Below are 22398 nucleotides of genomic sequence, written 5' to 3'. Positions count from 1 at the left end.
TAGCAAGCAGCCCGGAGCAACGGTCTCATTGTTATTCCGTGGATGGGATTAGTCTCAGTGGTGTAAATTGTAAATCGAGAGAGCTTACTATTGGTTTAGAATAAAATCACCAATTTTGCAGTTGATGCAGAAGATTCTCACTGAATTGAAACTCCTAACAAGCACAAAAAAAGGAATTTGTCGATTAACTACAGTCATTAAACACATAGAAATAGTCAGCCATTGCAAAAGAAACACCTATAGGCAGCTTGACAAACATTACCGAACACTTTTTATCTACTAAACTTGAATTATTGAACAGTGACGTCCAATAGAGTAAAAGATGGAAGAAAACAAAGGTCACGTTTTTTTTTTAACGTAACGTATGACTGAATTTTCTAATGGTGAGAATTATTGTTTTTTTTATGTTAGACTAAAAGGAATCGTAAAAGTTAAAACAAAAAATTGGTGAAATTAATATGAACCATTTCATTTATATCTGAGTGAACAATGCAACACTGGGAGCTTCACGCATGCTGCAGACACCAAGGCATCAAGAAAAACAAGTTAGACTCAAGGATTTTTGTTCACATTCCCGTGCATTGCTTCTTCAAATATGTGTTAACTTCTGTGCGATCGATTGTTACGTGTAACAATAGAAAAATGCAAGTTAAAGGTGAACGGTTTAAAGTTGTGGGCGGAGCTAGGTATGAGGTTCAGGGTATTAAATGATGAGCACAGAGGGAAGAAGGCACAGTGAAAATGGCTCTCTACCAATTTCTGTGTGGTTCAGCGGTGATGATCATCCTCTTATCCAATGGTGAGAACGTTTATGTGATTTTTCTTTAAACGGTTACAAATGTTTTGTTGTTAAATGATATTATGCTAATTTTTTTCTTGCACTATTTTGATTGGATCTAGTCTTTCTCTTTCTTTATTTAAAAAAGTATTCATAACATGGTCAGCAAAAGTATTGGTACTTTGATTTGGGTTAATCTTTGAAATGGTTTTGTCTGCTGGAGAGGCAGTGCAGAAGTGAAATATTCCAAACTAGGTTTACCCAGCTGGGTCAATGGACCGTCAAGTAATATGAAACCCATTGTAGTCATTGTGTTTTTTTTAAATCCTCTCAAATATTTTGTCTCCCCATCGTTAGCAAATGAGTCGAAAAACCCCCCAAAAGAATGGGATTTAATAGAAAATTAAACTGGTTGAGCTGATTTTTTGTTGCCGTATTTTCAATTTTTATTTTATTTTGCACTCATGAGTTCTCTGGTGTTCTCGTTTTCACTTGTTCTGCACGATTGCTGAGAACAAAATGAGCACGAGTGTGTTATTGGACAAAGTGTGCTGTGTGAAGTTTATCAAACTAATGTCAAAAGTAAAGCATTATCAGTAAGTACATCAAGAGTTTTGGATGGGCTAGACTGCAGATTTTGTGACACGACATGGCAGACTTTAAAGTTAACTGATACAGATGGAGCCTCTTATTTTGGACCCCATCATACAGCTTCCTGCCGACTGCCAGCCAGTTGCCAGCCAGTTGCCTGCCAAAGACCAGTATTCAGGAATGTTAGGCCCTCCCACTATTCTCCAATTTCAGGGTTTAACCAGGAGATGGCGCTATATATTAAATAACTAAGACTTAGTTTTTCACAATAGAAAATGCAGATATTATATAAAAAACTAAAGTTAAAATCTTGTTTTTAATGCCCCAAGAGCAATAACATCTTGTCACAAGCTTTTTGGAAGAAAAAGACTGACCCAAGAGACCTGTAGTTGACTAATTACAGGCCTCAATAAAGTTCTGCCATTGGTTGTGAAAAACAACGGTGGACATAGTGGAAAGTGAAATTGAGTGAGTGATATCTCTTTGTATCACTCCATAAATCAGAAAATACTGTCAACAGCCCTAAAATATCAATTTTCACCATGTTTTTAGGTATAAAATGTTATATAATTCAGGCTATGAATTATATATGACCAAACCCTTCTGTAAAAGCCTTCATAATATTGATAGGAATATAACTGGAAGGTTTGGTGTATGTAACTGCTGAGTGATTCTACAATTTAGGGTACATTCCATGTCCATTGATGTCCATTGATGATAATTATAATTATTCTAACTATTTTCTTCAAAAATATCATATTTTGCCTATTATTGGAAAGCATGTTATAATATCACACAAACATTATGTGCATCCTATGCTTTATTTAGCTTGAAATGTGTCATGATGTTCTTAAATTGTCAGTTTTTGCTATGTCCGTTTTTCAGTTGAGGGTGTCTTGGATTCAAAATAATGAATAAAAACCATTAAAGTAAATTTAAAAAATGATTCATTTATTTCAAAAGTCTAAATACTAAAGAATAATAACATATTTTTAATTGATTTCCCCCTTTAAATAATTTAAATATCTTAATATATGAATGTCCGCAAAAGTTCTGTCAACTATGTTACTAACAGAACTTCCCCCTTTAACTCAAAAATTGTTTGTCCCAATACCATGTCACCAGCATCACATGATGCCATGTTCCTCTTTGGCAGACATTTTGAACACACTGTGGTGATTGTCCTCTACATTTTTACAATATTTTATGTATAATAGCACATGGTCAATTAATATACTCATTGACAATCAACAATGTTACGTACATTGTTATGGTTTACAATTGTTTAATGATTTTAATTCAATTATATGTGCAAATGTGATGTTAACCTGTTCAAGAAAATGACATGTGGTCATCCAGGCAAGGCCTACCATTGAAATGATGGGTCAAAATAGGGAAATTGTCAACTAGGTTACCTGTCAACTGAGTTACCCAGTACTGTAATAACTGTAGTAACTTAGTTGACAGGTAACCTAGTTGACAATTTGTACGACATGTAGACGTCATTACACATCATTATCAATGGAATTTTGCACTTCTGCCTTGAAATTAACATAGTGCTGATGGTTAATAATGTGTCCAGTCAACTATGTTATTTGCGTCAAATGTTTGACTTTCATTGTCAACTATGTTGCACCTCATTTTTTCAAATTTAAAATATCTAAAATAGTGCTTCTGATATCCTTTATAGTATAATGTATATCTACACAGGTTGGAGTTTTACATGACATCTCTTAAAACTATCAAAATGACCTGTATGGTAGTTTTATAATACAAAATATCCCTAAAATGTGCGTAAGGCGCCGTGCTGGTGGCTGCCTGTTGCATGCAGCTCCCGGTGTTTTATTGTTCTTTGTCTTTTTGTTTACTTTTATTCTCTTAGTTGTACTTTTTTCTTTGGATATTTATTTTGTTTTGCAGCGAACTATGGCCACGTTTTACTTCGAACGTTTTCTGGTCATTCTTCTGCTACTTTTTTCACTTTTTGTGTCGGAGAGCCATGCTCAGAGGAGTGATGGCATTGTTTACACGCGTGAGCAGCTGATTGCGCTGTGCCGACCCGTGCTGCTGCCTGGAGCCAGGCATGACATCCCGGAGGAGCTTCGGAGGCTCAAGCGGGGCTGCAGAGCTGGGGCCAAGCTGAGGATGAAGAAGAAGATGAGGTACAAACCCTGTGTACCGGCCATCATAATGGGGAACGTGAGGTCTTTGGGGAATAAGATGGACGAGCTCCGCGTGCTGACGAAGACGCAGTGGGAATACCGTGAGTGTAGCATCATGTGTTTTACCGAGACTTGGTTGCACTCGCTCATCCCGGATAATAACACGGCTCTCCCCGGCTTCACGAGTGTTCGGGCGGACAGGGACGTTATTCTGAGCGGTAAAAAGAAAGGAGGAGGGATTGCACTGTATGTGAACGAACGATGGTGTAATCCTGGACATGTTACTGTGAAGGAGCGTTTCTGTAGCCCGGACATTGAACTGCTAGCTGTGGGATTACGTCCATTTTATCTACCTAGAGAACTTTATTCTGTCATCGTAGTTGCTGTCTATATTCCACCGAACGCGGACGCGGAGGTGGCTGGTGACGTCATTCACTCCTCTGTGGCCAAACTCCAAACTCTTCACCCAAATGCATTCATAACAATAACTGGGGATTTTAACCGTGCAAAACTGGACAAATCTCTGCCTACATTCACTCAGTATGTGAAATGCCCCACCAGGGGAAATAATACTCTGGATCTTCTATATGCTAATACCAAGAATGCATATTGTGCCACTGCCCTCCCCCCCCTGGGCAGATCTGACCACAACCTCGTCTTTTTGGCTCCTAAATATGTCCCACTGGTGCAGAGGCAGCCTGTATCCACCAGGACTGTGAGGAAATGGACTCCAGGGGCTAATGAGGCTCTACAGGACTGCTTCGAGACCACTGACTGGGACGTGCTTTGTGTGCCACATGGAGAGGACATCAATAATATGACTGACTGCATCACAGAATACATCAACTTCTGTGAACAAACAATATTACCGGCTAAAACTGTCAACTGTTTCCCCAATAATAAACCCTGGATTACTAGTGACCTGAAAACTCTTTTAAATAAGAAAAAGGAAGCTTATAAGTCTGGGGACAAATCAATGCTGAAGAGTATCCAGCATCAACTGAGAGACAATTTGAGGAGGGGCAGAGATTCGTACAGGAAGAAGCTGGAGACTAAGCTCCAGCTGAACAATAGCAGGGATGTCTGGGCTGGGATGAAGGCTATCACTGGCTTCAAAGGGAGAGACAGACTGACTGTGGGCACCCTGGAGAGGGCCAACGAGCTGAACACCTTCTTCAATAGGTTTAGCTCTCCGCCCGCTGCTGTCTCCTCCACTTCCTCTTCTCACCTCACCTCCTCCTCTCAGCCTGGCGTCAACATCCCCCCTCTGCTCACCACCTACACTTCACACCTCTCCTCCACCACCCAGCCTGGCTTCTGCACCCCCCCTCTGCTCACATTGCCGCTGACCCCCCCCCCCCCCCCTCTGCTCATCTTGCCTCAGACCCCCCCCCCTCTATCCCCCCTGCCATCAAGCCCCCCCCCCCGCTTCACTGTGAGCACAGGACAGGTCCAGAGTCAGATGGAAAAACTCCACCAAGGCAAGGCTGCTGGCCCTGATGGTATCAGCCCCAGGGTCCTGAGGACCTGTGCACGCCAGCTGGCTCCTGTTCTCCAGTATATATTCAACCTGAGCCTGCACTTGGAGACCATCCCGGTGCTGTGGAAGACATCATGCGTTGTTCCGGTCCCTAAAAAGACAACTCCTTCTGGGCTCAATGACTATCGCCCTGTAGCACTCACATCTCATGTGATGAAGGTGCTTGAGAGACTGGTCTTGGCCCATCTCAGACCGCAGGTGAGATCATTCCTTGACCCTCTGCAATTTGCCTACCAGCCTCACCTGGGGGTGGACGATGCCATTATTTACCTGCTGCAGCGTGCTCACTCATACCTGAATGGATCGGGTTGCACTGTGAGAATCACCTTTTTTGATTTCTCCAGTGCATTCAACACGATCCAGCCTCGGCTACTGAGTGACAAGCTGCAGGCTATGAGGGTAAACTCGTCCACCATCTCCTGGATTACCAACTACCTCACGGACAGACCACAGTACGTCCGGCTGGGCAGTGTGCTGTCTGATGTGGTGGTTGGTAGTATTGGAGCCCCACAGGGGACTGTGCTGTCTCCTTTCCTGTTCACCTTATACACCTCTGACTTTCTATACAACTCAGAGTCATGCCACCTGCAGAAGTTTTCGGATGACTCTGCAGTGGTAGGGTGTATAAGGGATGGACGGGAGGAGGAGTACAGAGCGCTGGTGGGTGATTTTGTTGAGTGGACTGGAAGAAATCATCTGCTTTTGAATGTGGCCAAGACCAGAGAGATGGTCATTGATTTCAGGAGGAAGAGGACATCTCCTCCTCTGCCCCTGTGCATTCTGGGAGAGGATGTGGCAGTTGTGGAGGTCTACAAGTACCTGGGAGTGCACTTAGACAATGGGCTGAACTGGAGGATCAACACTGACGCTGTGTACAAGAAGGGGATGAGCAGACTCTATTTTCTGAGGAAGCTGAGATCCTTCAACGTATGCAGTAAGATGCTGGAGATCTTCTATCAGTCTGTTGTGGCTAGTGCACTCTTCTTTGCTGCGGTCTGCTGGGGGGGCAGCATCAGAGCCGGTGACACCTGCAGGATCAATAAACTGATCAGGAAAGCTGGGTCAGTCATCGGCATCAAGCTGGAACCCTTTGAAGCTGTGGTGGAGAGGAGGACACTGAACAGGCTGTTGTCCATCATGGATAACCCCACCCATCCTCTCCACCTGCAGCTGGACAGTCAACGGAGCTCCTTCTCCAACAGACTGCTGCAGCTCCCCTGTCACAAGGACAGATACTGGAAAACATTCCTGCCCACTGCAATAACACTGTACAACAAATCACCTCTGGCTGGAAGAGAACTCTCTGCTCCATAGTTTCTCTAGAAATAAAACCACCTTGTACATTTTACTCACACATAATCTGTTTCATATTTAATACTCCATAATTCCATATATTTTGAATATATATATATTTGTATATTTGTATATATATATATATATATATATAATATCTGTATGTATATTTTCTATTTTGTATTTTGACATGTATATTTTATATTTTATTTTATATTTTATTTTATTTTATTTCTATTCTTGTATATTTTGTTTTATTGTAAAATGCCTTTTATGCTGCTGTAACAAAAACAATTTCCCAATTTGGGATCAATAAAGTACGATCTATCTATCTATCTATCTAATGACAGTGCTGAACATATCACATGAAAAAACAAAACTTTAATACAATTATTTTTTAAACTTTAAAAAATCTTTGGATATATGGTAGAATAGACTCAAGAGCCTTTCAAATTTGATTTTACTTGAAGTGCAGGACTTAATCAAATGATTGTAATGACATCAAGTTTGTCCGTAACATAGTTGACAAACTGAGTAGTGAAAACATCCTTTCCCTTAAAATAAAAAAATATATAAAAATGTTTAAGCTTTGCAACTAGTGGATATGTTACACTGAGGAATATACTAACTTGAACCACTGATTGTTCTATCTATACATTTTATTTGGCATTAGTAAATAATTATGCACATTTACAGATATTTTACATGATATGAGTGATAACACGTGTTATAAGGGCTATTTCGCACAATAGGTGTGCCTTGAGATTTTTACTTGTCCTTTGGTGTGCCTTGGGCACAAAAAGTTTGGGAACCACTGCTGTAGAGAAATGTAAACGTTCACCATCCCCCACCCGCCTACTGTATGTTGCTTTTTGACATGTAAATGGGTAACTACCTCCCTCTGAGTGAATACCTGTTGTACCTGTCCGGGGCTAAGCCCATAGGACGATGCTCTGATGTCATCACCCTCGCACATTGGTCATGTGTTTACAAAAAACGATGTTAACACTTTCTCGTTCTTAATATATGCTATATTTAGGGTCGATATGTGTTGAATTTACTTTAAAATAGCAGATCACTGTGATTCACTTCTCCGCGGCTCCTCCGTGCAGAGAGGCCCCCCCCCCGTTGACAATTCACGAGCGTCTAACTCTCTCCCCCCTGCGAAGAGATATCACAGGGGGGGGTTGGGACACACACATTCCGATGGCCAATTCGTTTTAAACAAAGAGTGGGGTGGGGGCTGGTGAACGGTATGGTCAATGTTTGTAAACACTGTGACATTTTGACTTTATTTGATAATTTCAGTTAAAAACTAACGTTCATATTTCATATTACTGTTTTGCCTGGCTGGACCTGTAATTTACAGGAAAGGAGTGCACGCTACTAAAGAGACACGCTACCATGGAAACCAAACAATGGTGTTGCTGTATTGAAGTCCGAGTGGAAACAGTCATATTTGGAGCGTTATGTTAGAATGAAACAGCGAGGTCGTGACTCACAAAAAAAAAGTGTTACTTCACTAACTGTAAGCTTGTCACTCAGAGTAACCTACAGTTAACTTAACTGTTGGAAAAGAAAGATCAGAGTTAGGAGTGTGAACACACAGCTGAGAGCTGCAGTTTCATTCTGACTGTTTAAAAAACGGTAACAACGGACTATTTTTCTTAGCGGATGCATGTAAATTTAAATCAATACATAGAACTATGTTTTAAATCAATAAAATATTTTCTAAATCCATAAAAGCATTTTAATTAATATTGGGAGTCATGTCGTTACTTTGTTGAGAATGTGGCCATGTAATAAGCGGGATAATTTGCAGCGACTTGGTCATTATGGGGAAAAATAACACCCAGGGATCAAGATCCCTCCGCGACGCGGAGGGATCAGTAATTTTTAGTGAATTACTGAGTTTAGGCACGTTAATAACATTTTAATGAAGTTGAATACAGTATATTCATATTTGTCAGTGATTTCATGTCAATTCGGCGAACATAAACGATTAAATTAGGATTAAAAATCGAGAGCCGGCTGCTGTTCGTTACGGTAACCCAACTAGGACACTTGACACAGTGGCTTTTGGCAAAGCACACAAAGAAAACAAAAAAAACCGAGAGAGATGAGTTATTGTTATTACAACGTGACTTCACTATTATTTAACAACTATTTTTATTGGGTTCTTTTATTTGGGGTTAAGTACATTGTCAGAATAAGTGAGAAATGGATTTAACTTCTGTTAGACAGCTATCATACTGAATAAATATTTATGCAAAAATGTATGGCATTAATAATGTATATCTAATTACATTAACTGTGAATGTCTTTCATTTTATTTAAAATGAAATAAAATTACATAAAACATTTTCCATAAAAAAGTTGATTCAAGAACAAATCAGTACTTTTCTTATATGACTATTATTGCTAAATTTGAAAGGTCTTTACCAGCTTTGGAATTATATATATATATATATATATATATATATAGCACCTTCTGCCATCCCATCTCTACTGACATATGGATCTTAACAAAGATCCGCTATACATTAGTACCAGATATACTGTACACGGACATTTTAGTGAACCAGACCAGCTGTTTCCGCCGGGTCTTCGCTTCCCGGGCATCACGTTGTTTACAAGTGTGTTCAGATGCTAAATAAAAGTTTAGCTTGTACTTTTGATACCCCGCCTCTCGGCACCACAACATCCAGTTTACTGTATTTCACATGAGCGATGTCGAACATTGAAAAGTCCTTATAAAATCTCTGTTATTAGATCAGTACTTTTCTTATATGACTATTATTGACTTGAACACTGAGAATGTATTTATTAACTTCAGACATTTGAAATATTTGAAATCAGATGAAAACAAACTGTAACGAAGCCTGCCGTGTTATCTATGATTACTATGCCTTACTGTACATTCATAATTTCAGCCGGAGGTAGGTGGTAGGCGTTGCGGAGGAGCAGATTGCGAGTGAGGTGCCTGTTCTAAACGAACTATTCCAGCTGTTATAAAGCATTAAATAAAAAGTAAGCAAGGAATACAGAATGTTTCGTTACGTAACTTTGTTGAGAATGTGGCCATGTACATGTACATAATACATGGGATCATTTGCAGCGACTTGGTCATTGTGGGGAAAAATAACACCCATCCTGATCGTTTCAATGAAGTTGAATACAGAATATTCATATTTGTCAGTGATTTCATGTCAATTCGGCGAACATAAACATCAATGATGATGATTAAATTAGGATTAAAAATCGGGAGAGCCGGCTCGTTCGTTTTTTCCGACTAAACAACATTATTAACAACAGAGAAGTTGATTTCACATGACTCCAGTGTGGAACCCCACTGCACCCCATGGTGGATCAATGATCCATTGCAGCTGGCTTCACAATAATTAAATGTATTTATCATGGGGGCGGTATCAAGTCTGACTGGGGGCCGGCCGGCCATCACGGAACGTGCACGAACCGATCACGACCCTCGCATTTTAAACTGTCCAAAATAAGACGCTTCATCTGTAGGATATGTTTTAGTTTTCAAAATATTTCGGAAGAGTCCATTTCTGCCTTCAATAAAGCAGGCCCTCTGTTAAACTACCACATCTCAGGTCTGTTGTTGATGTGTGCTCATAAAGGCTTGCAAAGGTGGAACGTAAGTGCATTTACTGAAGTACAATGATGAAGTACTTTACTTGAGTATTATCTTTTCATTCTACCTTAAACTTCAACTCCACTACAAATCAATGGGAATATATTATGTACTGTAATACTTTCACTTATCTAGATACTAGGTAGTTTACAAAATAAGATTTTTACATAAAAAAAATACCACAGTGTGGTATTAGTAAGTGTACTTAAATAAAAGATTGTTGTTGAAGATAATTGTTCCACCACTAAATGCTTGCCATCCTTGGTTTCAACCAAGACGTTTGCATAACATTTTTCTGTCTGTGTTCTCAATTTCAGGATGTCATTCACAACAGCAGCCAGGTAAGCGTATATGAGCAACATAACAAGTTCTTCAAGATTCCTTCAGTGAGTTATGAAAAGCACTGGTTCTACATGTCCATGTCTAATCTGTTCTCTTTTCTCTGTCAGCATGTGGCCGGGCACCAAACAACCCCAGAATTGTGGGAGGTCAAAATGCGGCTGCAGGAAGTTGGCCTTGGGTAGCCAGTATACAAGTGAATGGCAGGCACCATTGTGGAGGGTCCCTGATCAGCGATATGTGGGTTCTGACTGCTGCTCACTGCATCGTTTAGTAAGGAATCACCATTGATCAAGTTTTCTTTTAGACATTTTACAGGAATTGTTCATTTGTTGCTTCCTAGTTGAGAGCCAGATGAGACAATTGATATCAATCAGTACTCTGGATGCTAAAAGTCACAAAAATACATTTACTATTTTAATTATTTGTCTTCAAGCCGCCCCAACAACATGACGGTTGTTCTGGGCCTCAAAAGCTTGTCTGGTCCAAACTTGAACAACGTGTCAAAGGCAATTGATAAGATCATAGTCCATCCTTCATTCAACATCTGGAATTACTACTATTGGTACAACAACAACAACAACGACATGGCTCTTCTGAAGCTGTCGAGCCCGGTGAACTTTACCAACTACATCCAGCCGGTGTGCTTGGCCTCTGAAAACAGCACCTTCTACACCGGTGACAGCAGCTGGGTCGTTGGTTTTGGTGCCAACTCAAGTGGTAAGCTCACTGACTACAGACATAATGATGTCTATTGTCTTTTTTAACACCAATATTAATCTTAACGTTTGAACTATCCAGGTTTGGATGGCCCCCTAGCCGACACCCTGCAGGAAGTGAGGGTCCTAGTAGTGGGAAACAATGAGTGCACATGTGCCTACCCGTACAAAGATCTCACAGACAACATCTGTGCTGGGTTCAGATCTGGAGGGGAGGGGTCATGTCAGGTAACCAACTTTTTGTGTATTTACTTTGTGACACTTTCTTCAGAAATGTATTGTACAGGGGGATGAAAGAGAAAAGGAAAATATGTATTTCAATAGGCGGGTGGCTTTTATAACCAGTAGATACGTTTCAAAATAATCTTAACCTGTTAAGCCCCAAAGACCCCGTCGGCGGGTCCTTTTTTTATTTCATCTTTTAATTTTTTTTTTTTTTCTTTGGATGGAATGAATACCTATGGTGATAATTCAATGTAATACACCATTTTTATAGTCTGGTACCTGAAAAAGGTCAAATGGCACTGATGGAACCAGATGTACCCAAATGTGCCCAAAGCTTATTCCGCCTGGACCTTTTTTTTGCTAAACCTCTCTAAAAAGGTCAAATTTCACTTGTTTTGCCTCAATCTTGATACAGGGTACTTATTACATGTTATACTTTGGATTCCAAAAGCTTTTAGTCTACCATCCCATCATTCAAGGGTGGTTTTCACTATAAGTAATGTTTTTTCTTTCGGCGGAGGTAAGAATTGACCTTTTTTTGCTATGTTCCATCTGAATTTACTTTGACTGAGAAAAATCTATATTGATTCTGACACTTCTAAATCCAACTCACAGATGTAACCTTGCTTTGATAAAAGAAATTATTCATATAACCCTTTTAGAAGTTAAGTTGTAGTCATTTGTTTTGGGCATGTCATTTTCGAGCCTGAAACCTGAAAAACAGGCTCGGGGCTTAACAGGTTAATATGCATCCCTGAATTATGATCTGTAATATAATATAAATGAGCTGCAGTTCATGCACGTTTACAAGCTTGACTTTTTACTTTTGCTATAATTATGTTAGAATTACTTTACTTACAAGGTGTGTCCCTGTTGCATGAAGTGTTGACTTAAGTTTAAGCAATATAACGTCACTATGGGAAAAACGTCCAGACTTTGTGTTAAGTTGGACTAAAAACATCATAGATACAGCCAACAAATAAACACACAGAGTTTAAGCCAAATTAAGTTCTTGTTACTTTAATTCAGACATGGAAAAAGCCAGTTTTCGACATAATGATTAAGATAAAGCTTCATACATTTATTTTAAGGGAGGTCAGACTGAAACAAACAAAGAGCCTTAGGGGATTCATGCTTTAGCAGGGTGGATGCTTCTATCATATAACCTCAACCATCAATTTCTTTCTACAGGGAGACTCAGGTGGACCAATGATGATCAAAAAGGGTTCAGTCTGGGTCCAGAGTGGCGTCGTGACTATTGGAAGAAGCTGTAACTTGCCGAATTTTCCTGGAGTTTACGGCCGTGTGTCCCAGTACAAAGACTGGATCACAAATCACACTGGCTCTAGCAAGCCAGGCTTTGTTGACTCCATGTCCCAGGGAGTTGATAGCGACTTGGACTTTGTCTGTCCATCAAACCCCACCCCCACCCAACACCCCCATACCACCGATGACGAAAGTTTGTTTGGCAGTGGTGAGAGAGTGATCTCCTCACTCGGTCTTCTCCTTATGTCTCTCTATGCGCTGGTCGGAGGCATATAACATGGAGATGTTGAAGTAAGACAAGTTTAGGGTTTCTGTGCCCAAATGGCTCATTCACTTGATTTGATGAGCCCTAATTGTTCGAAAATAGAAAATATGATTTAAGATATATAACTGAAATGTTTTAATTAGCGATAACCCTTCTTGTGATTTAAAATAATATAATAATTAAAATGTGATTTTCCTCATTTCTTCCTTTAATCAAAGAGTTAAACTTATCTTGATTTCATTTCTGGTGGAAAGTCAATCATTTTGCAGATGACTGGATTAAGTTTGAAAATAAATGTTCAAAGATTTTACATTGTCTTGTAAAGATTGTTTTTCCATACATAACGGGATAAAAAACTAAAATAAAGAATTATCTTTTGAGTAATAAATCTTTTTTATTTTTGGGTCAGCAGGCCTATGAATAAGGTGACTAGTTTGGGTTGATGAGAGCCTTGAGAATGAACCAAAACAGTAAAGTTTGGGATACCAAAACAGTGCGCTGAAACACATTAAAACTTTTTTGATCCACGTAGGGATATTATAAAAAAACGTAATGTCCTCTGTACAGGATGAACTCCACTCATAAGTCGACTGTGCAAACCTCAAAAACTGGAAGCTGTTGTTTTTTTTCTGCTCTGTCATTCTCCATTTATGTGTGTGTGTGTGTGTGTGTGTGTGTGTGTGTGTGTGTGTGTGTGTGTGTGTGTGTGTGTGTGTGTGTGTGTGTGTGTGTGTGTGTGTGTGTGTGTGTGTGTGTGTGTGTGTGTGTGTGTGTGTGTGTGTGTGTGTGTGTGTGTGTGTGTGTGTGTGTGTAGGGTTAGGTGTGTCGGAAAACTAACTAGCAAGCAGCCAGGAGCAACTGTCTCATTGTTATTCCGTGGATGGGATTAGTCTCAGTGGTGTAAATTGTAAATCGAGAGAGCTTTCTATTGGTTTACAATAAAATCACCAATGTTGCACTTGATGCAGAAGATTCTCACTGAATTGAAACTCCTAACAAGCACAAAAAAAGGAATTTGTCGATTAACCACAGTCATTAAACGCATGGACATAGTGCTGAGAAGAGGTTTAATCAGCCATTACAAAAGAAGACACCTATAGGCAGCTTGACAAACATTAAGCAACACTTTTTATCTACTAATCTTGGGTTATTGAACAGTGACGTCCAATGGAGCAAAAGATGGAAGAAAACAAAGGTCACTTTTTATTTTTTAATGTAACTTATGACTTAACTTTCTAATGGTGAGAATTATTGTTTTTTTCATGTTAGACTAAAAGGAATCGTAAAAGTTAAAACAAAAAACTGGTGAAATCAATATGAACCATTTCATTTATATCTGAGTGAACAATGCAACACTGGGAGCTTCATGCATGCTGCGGACACAAAGGCATCAAGAAAAACAAGTTAGACACAAAGGCATCAAGAAAAACAAGTTAGACAATCGATCACACAGAAGTTAACTTCTGTGTGATCGATTGCTACGTGTAACAATAGAAAAATGCGAGTTAAAGGTGAACGGTTTAAAGTTGTGGGCGGAGCTAGGTATCAGGTTCAGGGTATTAAATGATGAGCACAGAGGGAAGAAGGCAAAAATGGCTTTCTACCAATTTCTGTGTGGTTCAGCGGTGATGATCATCCTCTTATCCAATGGTGAGAACGTTTATGTGATTTTTCTTTAAGCAATTACAAATGTTTTGTTGTTGAATGATATTATGCTAATGTGTTTGAGTTGATGTTGGTATCTCAAGGGACCAAAATAGTAGAGATTGTGTAGCTGATCAAATTAAAGAATACATATTTGATCTACTAATAACAAATGACTGATTGTATAATGTAATCAAAAGGAGTTCAAGTGCATGTGAAGGACAATCAATTAAAGTCACTGAAGTGTCAGAGTGCTTGTAATCAGTGCTAACCGTGCGGCTTGATTTGGATTTTTTTTCTTGCACTATATTCATTGGATCTAGTCTTTCTCTTTCTTTATTCAAAAAAGTATTAATAACATGGTCAGCAAAAGTATTGGTACTTTGATTTGGGTTAATCTTTGAAATGGTTTTGTCTGCTGGAGAGGCAGTGCAGAAGTGAAATATTTCAAACTAGGTTTACCCATCTGGGTCAATGGACCGTGAAGTAATATGAAACCCATTGTAGTCATTGTGTTTTTTTTAAATCCTCTCAAAAACACAACAGGAATATTTTGTCTCCCCGTCGTTAGCAAATGAGTCGAAAAACCCCCCGAAAGAATGGGATTTAATAGAAAATTAAACTGGTTGAGCCGATTTTTTGTTGCCGTATTTTCAATTTTTATTTTATTTTGCACTCATGAATTCTCTGGTGTTCTCGTGTTCACTTTGGTTGCTGAGATAAAATGAGCACGAGTGTGTTCTATTCTATATTGGACAAGACGTGCTGTGCGAAGTTTATCAAACTAATGTCAGAAATAAAGCATTATCAGTAAGTACATCAGGAGTTTCGGATGGGCTAGACTGCAGATTTTGTGTCACGACAAGTCAGACTTTAAAGTGAACTGAAAGGATATGTTTTATGTTTTCAAAATATTTCGGAAGAGGACATTTCTGCCTTCAATAAAGCAGGCCCTCTGTTAAACTACCACATCTCAGGTCTGTTGTTGATGTGTGCTCATAAAAGGCATGCAAGGATGGATCGTAGGTGCATTTACTGAAGTACAATGATGAAGTACTTGAGTATTATCTTTTCATTCTACCTTAAACTTCAAGTCCACTACAAATCAAAGGGAATATATTATATACTGTACTACTTTCACTTACCTAGATACTAGGTAGTTTACAAATACGATTTTTACATTGAAAAAATAAACAAATTGATTTTGGTACAACAGAACCAGCCAAGTCAATCAAGCAACAAGCCATGTTCTATGAATTATCAATTAAATATTTATCTAACTAAAGTCAATCATCTGACCTCAGTAAAATTCCAACACAGGAACTATGCGTGTAGTTTACTTAAATAAAATATGTGAATTGTTACATCACTAAATGCTTGTCATCGTTTGTTTCAACCAAGACGTTTGCATAACATTTTTCTGTCCGTGTTCTCAATTTCAGGATGTCATTCACAACAGCAGCCAGGTAAGCGTCCAAGAGCAACATAACAAGTTCTTCAAGATTTCTTCAGTGAGTTATGAAAAGCACTGGTTCTACATGTCCATGTCTAATCTGTTCTCTTTTCTCTGTCAGCATGTGGCCGGGCACCAAACAACCTCAGAATTGTGGGAGGTCAAAATGCGGCTGCAGGAACTTGGCCCTGGGTAGCCAGTATACAAGTGAATGGCATGCACCATTGTGGAGGGTCCCTGATCAGCGATATGTGGGTTCTGACTGCTGCTCACTGCAACCCAGAGTAAGGAGTCACCATTGATCAAGTTTTCTTTTAGATATTTTAGAGTAATTGTTCATTTGTTGCTTCCTAGTTGAGAGCCAGATGAGATAATTGATCAATCAGTACTTTGGATGCTTAAAGTCACAAAACTACATTTACCATGTTGATTCTTTGTCTTCAAGTCGCAACATGACGGTTGTTCTGGGCCTCGAAAGCATGTCTGGTCCAAACTTGAACAACGTGTCAAAGGCAATTGATAAGATCATAGTCCATCCTGCTTACGGCGACCTTCTCAACGAATTTGATAACGACATGGCTCTTCTGAAGCTGTCGAGCCCGGTGACGTTTACCAACTACATCCAGCCGGTGTGCTTGGCCTCTGCAAACAGCACCTTCAACACCGGAGACAACAACTGGGTTGTTGGTTTTGGTACTACATCAAATTGTAAGCTCACTGACTACAGACACAAGGATGTATGTTGTCTTTTTTAACACCAATTTTAACTTAATTCTGTAACGTGATCATTTTCACGGAGACTTGGCTCAACTCCGCTGTCCCGGACTCCGCCATTGCCCCCGACAAATTTACTATTTTTCGCCAGGATCGGACTGTTAATTCAGAGAGAAGCAAGGGAAGAGGTGTGTGCGTCATGATAAACAATAACTGGTGCACAGACGTGGGGATTATTTCTTCGTACTGTTCCCCTCATTTAGAACACCTCATGATAGGATGCCGGGCTTTCCATCGACCAAGATAATTTTCATCGGTTGTGATTACAGCTGTGTACATTCCCCCACATGCTGACAACAACACAGCGCTGGACGAACTGTTTGGTGTAATCGACAGGACAGAGACTTCCAACACGTTCTCACTCCCAACCCGCCACATGTTGACGGTCGGTCAGGGCCCCTCCCCGTCACCCTATTACGCACAGGGTACCCCTTGAGCGTCAGTTTTCAACGGGCAGGGCGTCCCATAGACCTTCATAGACCTCCCATAGCGTTGATAATAGACGCCATGAGAACGCTCCCCGGCAAATGCTCTACCCCGACGGTCGGTTGTTATTGTCAATATTAATATAATAATTATTTATTTTGTAATAGTCACACTCGATTTCGCCGATTTTCTTGTTGCCCCAGCTGGTTGACACCTCTTTTAGCAGAAACAAAGGCTACATTAATGTATTAAATCGATGTTAATCCATGTGTGTGGTTGTGGAATTAACGGACGTGCCGTTGTGCGATTGCGTTGCCTGAACAATTTACAAACTCTTCAACTACAACCCTAATTATATTTAAAAACATTTTAGAAGGCCTCACGAAATACTTTAATGTAAATTAAATTAAAATGAAAATGTGAAGGAATGTGTGTAATGTGGTGATTGACATTATTCACCCACGGATCTATTGTTCCGCACGGACATTTTAGTTAACCGGACTTCCTGTTTACCCCGGTCTTCGCTTCCCGGGCTTGAAGCTGTTTACATGTTGTTCTGATGCTAAATAAAAGTCTAGCTTGTACCTTTGATACCCTGCCTCCGACTCCCGTCTCTCGGCACTACTGTAATAACAAAATACATCTGTCATAAATAATACCGGAAACAGACGTAGGCAAGATCCTCAGCTCTGTGATTGGATGTTTTAGCCGCAATGCACGTTGGGATATGGTGTTTATAAGATGTGAAATCCGTTTTTTTTTTTTTTTTCTTTGTAACTGATATTATACATATGTATTATACTCTTATAAGATGTAGGTAGATAGTATAAGAAATGTGCAGAATATGACAGTTTAATGGTGGAGGTATACACACATATTGATAGATGTCTTGTAATGCACTGTTGAGGAACCTGCGACCCAAGTTTTTCATCTCCGACCTTGTCAGGTATTGAACATTCAATAAATAAAGAACACAGAATTATTAAATATAAAACACAGAATTTGTGTGATTATACTAATCCAGTTTTGAATAGTCTGCCGTGGTTCCATCCCATTTCAAAGTTCTGTTTGACGCTCGGCGTAACCCTCGGCGCACTGCCACTCAAACATCCAATCACAGAGCTTGAGGACAAACATAGCGGAGAGAATACTTACTTCCGGGTGTAAAATTCTCTAAAGCAACTACTATGAGCTGCTCCGACAATCAAACAAATAAATAAACACAAGGATAATTGTGTCTTATTGTTGAGTAAATAACAGTGTGTGGTTTAGAAAATAATACAAAATTAGAAGGAAAAAACGATGAAACAATACAGATTTCAGTTTTCTGAGCCCCTACTCTCCCCCTAACTGACGGCAACAAAAGTCCGACATTATTCAATTAAAATAAAGAAGTAAACACAATGAGTGTGGCTTGATATTGAGTAAGAAAAAGGTTGATAAACGCTGTGAGAATGGATCTGCGGAGAGCATTTCGCCGCGATCCCAACTCGTCTATTACCAACTTTCAGGGAGCTCTATGCAAGTCAATGGGACGCCCTGCCCGTTGAAAACTGACGCTCAAGGGGTACCATGTGCGTAATAGGGTGACAGGGAGGGAACGTGACCGACCGTCAACATGTGACGGGTTGGGAGTGAGAACGTGTTGAGACTTCACGGCCAGAGGCGGCTTTCATTGTGGCCGGGGATTTCAACACCGCCAATATAAAGGAAGTCCTGCCAAAGTACTATCAACACATCAGCTGCCCGACGCGCGGCGGAAATACACTGGACCATGTTTATTCCCCTTTTCGACATGGATATAAAGCTCTCCCTCACTCTCCCTCACTCTCCCTCGCCCTCCCTTCGGCAAATCAGACCATATCTCACAGCTGCTGCTGCCTGCTTACAAGCAGAAACTGAAACGGGACAGACCGGTGACACGGAGTAGACAGCTCTGGAGTGAGGAGTCAGACTCAGCTCTGCAGCACTGCTTTGAATCTACGGAGTGGTGTGTGTTGAGGACGAAAATATCAACACACTCACGGACACGGTTATTTGCTACATTGGGAAATGCATCGATGACGTGGTACAGAAGGTTACTGTACAGACATTCCCGAATCAAAAGCCCTGGATAAACAGCGAGGTGCGTACCAAGCTGAAAGCGCGCACTATCGTGCGTAGAGGTGGAGATTCAGAGGAGTACAAGAAATCTAGGTATGAACACCGGAGAGCTATCAGCATTGCAAAGAGACAATACAGAGACAAAGTGGAGTCTGACTTCAAAGGCTGTAACACCCAGAACATGTGGGCAGGACTAAGAACAATGACAGATTACAAGGGAGCAGCGGGGGTTACTGCGTGCGCATCTCTCCCAGATGAGCTGAACGTTTTTGTTTTGCCTATTCGAGAGCAGCCAGGCTGTGGAGGCACAGAAGGATCAGGAGCCCTGCCCTTTTGTTTTAGACAGGGCAGATGTGTGCAAATCCTTTAAAAGGGTTAATCCATACAAGGCTCCTGTACCTGATGGCATCCTTGGCCGTGTTCTCAGGGTGTGTGCAGTTCAGTTGGCAGAGGTGTTCACAGACATCTGCAGTCTGTAGTCCCCACATGTTTCAAACACTCCACCATCGTTCCTGTCCCCAGAGGGTCTAAAATCACCAGCCTCAACGACTACCGGCCAGTAGCACTCACCTCCATCATCATGAAGTGCTTTTAGCGGTTAGTCAAAACATTCATCACCTCCTCCCTCCCTGACTCTCTGGACCCCCTGCAGTTTGCCTACAGAGCAAACAGGTCAACAGACGACGCCATAGCCCTCACCATCCACACTGCCCTCTCACACCTGGACCAGAATAACACATATGTGAGAATGCTGTTCGTTTACTACAGTTTAGCTTTCAACACCATTGTGCCCTCCAAGCTGGTCATCAAGCTCAGAGACCTCGGGCTCAACAGCGCCCTCTCTGATTGGATCCTGAACTTCTTGACGGGCAGACCCCAGGCAGTGCGTGTGGGAAACATCACATCCTCCACCCTGATCCTCAACACCGGAGCCCCTCAAGGCTGCGTGCTCAGCCCTCTCCTCTACTCTCTATTCACACACGACTGCGTGGCCACACACAGCTCCAACACCATCGTGAAGTTTGCTGACAACGCGGCCGTCCAGATCACCGACGGCGACGAGACGGCGTACAGAGAGGAGGTCGAAAACCTGACATCTTGGTGCCTGGATAACAAACTCCATCTCAAGGTCAGCAAAACCAAGGAGCTGATTGTGGATTACAGGAAGCAGCAGGGAGAGGGACACGCCCCTATCGCCATCAATGGGAAGAACATACATAACATTCATCTGTTTGCAACTCATATATCAATATTCCAATTACTGTATATAGAATATTCTGCACTGTTATTATATTTTGTTTCTATTATATTCTATTTTATTGTATTTACTTCTACTATGTTATCTGTGTTATTGTGTTGAACTGTTGGAGGAGCCTGTGACCTAAGATTTTCATTGTCATAACTACAGTGTAGCTATGTACACATGACAATAAAAGCCTTGAAACTTGAATCTTAACGTTTGAACTATCTCTGATTAGATGGCCCCCTAGCCGACACCCTGCAGGAAGTGAGGGTCCCAATCGTGGGAAAAAATGAGTGCACATGTGCCTACCACGATCTCACAGACAACATGATCTGTGCTGGGTTAAGAGCTGGAGGGAATGATTCATGTCAGGTAACCAACTTTTTGTGTATTTACTCTCTATAAATACACTTTCTTCAGAAATGTCTGAAAGACTTTAACCACCTACAAAAACACGCAAGGGACTCAAGCCCCTATAGACATGGGGGACTTTAACCAACATATTTATTTATTGTATTTACTTTGTGACACTTTCTTCAGAAATGTATTGTACAGGGGGATGAAAAAATATATATTTCAATAGGCCGGTGGCTTTTTATAACCAGTAGATACGTTTCAAAATAATCTTAATATGCATCCCTGAATTATGAACTGTAATATCACACACATGAGCTGCAGTTCATGCACGTTTACACGCTTGACTTTTTACTTTTGCTCTAGTTATGTTAGAATTACTTTATTTACAAGGTGTGTCCCTGTTGCAAGAATTGTTGACTTAAGTTTAAGCAATAGAACGTCACTGAGGGAAAAACGTCCACACTTTGTGTTAAGCTAGGCTAAAAACATGTTGACACGGCCAACAAATAAACACACAGAGTTGAAGCCAAATGAAGTTCTCGTAATTTTTATTCAGACATGGAAAAAGCCAGCTTTCGACATAATGATTAAGATAAAGCTTCATACATTTATTTTAAGGGAGGTCAGACTGAAACAAACAAAGAGCCTTAGGGGAATCATGCTTTAGCAGGGTGGATGCTTCTATCATATAACCTCAACCATCAATTTCTTTCTACAGGGAGACTCAGGTGGACCAATGATGATCAAAAAGGGTTCAGTCTGGATCCAGAGTGGCGTCGTGAGTTTTGGAGAAGGCTGTGCCTTGCCAAAGTTTCCTGGAGGTTACACCCGTGTGTCCCAGTACGAAGACTGGATCAAATATCACACTGGCTCCAGCAAACCAGGCTTTGTTGACTACATGTCCTCAGGAGTTGATAGCGACTTAAACTTTGTCTGTCCAACAATCCCCACCCCCACCCCCACCCAACACCCCTATCCCACCACCCAACACACCTATCCCACCACCCAACACACCTATCCCACCACCCAACACACCTATCCCACCGAGGACGGCAGTGTGTTCGGCAGTGGTGAGAGAGTGATCTCCTCACTCGGTCTTCTCCTTATGTCTCTCTATGCGCTGGTCGGAGGCATATAACATGGAGATGTTGGAGAAAGACAAGTTTAGGGTTTCTGTGCCCAAATGGCTCATTCACTTGATTTGATGAGTCCTAATTGTTCGAAAATAGAAAATATGATTTAAGATATATAACTGAAATGTTTTAATTAGCAATAACCCTTCTTGTGATTTAAAATAATATAATTAATTCAAATGTGATTTTCCTCATTTCTTCCTTTAATCAAAGAGTTAAACTTATCTTGATACAATTTCTGGTGGAAAGTCAATCATTTTGCAGAGGACTGGATTAAGTTTGAAAAAGAATGTTCAAAGATTTTGCATTGTCTCGTAAAGATTGTTTTTCCAGACATGACGGGATAAAAAACTCAAATAAATAATTATCTTTTGTGTAATAAAATTGTTTCATTTTTGGGTCAGCAGGCCTATGGATAAGGTGACTAGTTTG

At 40.5% G+C, this 22398-nt stretch overlaps 1 protein-coding gene across 1 annotated transcript; it reads left to right on the top strand.

Moving 5' to 3' along the window:
* Window positions 1-689: 689 nt before the first annotated feature.
* Window positions 690-21971, top strand: LOC117494620 (transmembrane protease serine 9-like). Its single transcript, XM_034145554.1, has 12 exons — window positions 690-799; window positions 10337-10360; window positions 10469-10631; window positions 10795-11078; window positions 11160-11305; window positions 12494-12836; window positions 14328-14483; window positions 15920-15943; window positions 16052-16214; window positions 16376-16638; window positions 20712-20848; window positions 21552-21971. The coding sequence occupies exons 1-12, from the start codon at window positions 742-744 to the stop codon at window positions 21969-21971; spliced, it is 2181 nt and encodes a 726-aa protein (XP_034001445.1). The 5' UTR covers window positions 690-741.
* The last annotated feature ends 427 nt before the right edge of the window (window positions 21972-22398 follow it).

This window comes from Trematomus bernacchii, unplaced genomic scaffold (genome assembly GCF_902827165.1).
Source record: "Trematomus bernacchii unplaced genomic scaffold, fTreBer1.1, whole genome shotgun sequence".
NCBI classification, from domain to species: domain Eukaryota; kingdom Metazoa; phylum Chordata; class Actinopteri; order Perciformes; family Nototheniidae; genus Trematomus; species Trematomus bernacchii.
This window is presented reverse-complemented; position numbering and strand designations above follow the sequence as displayed.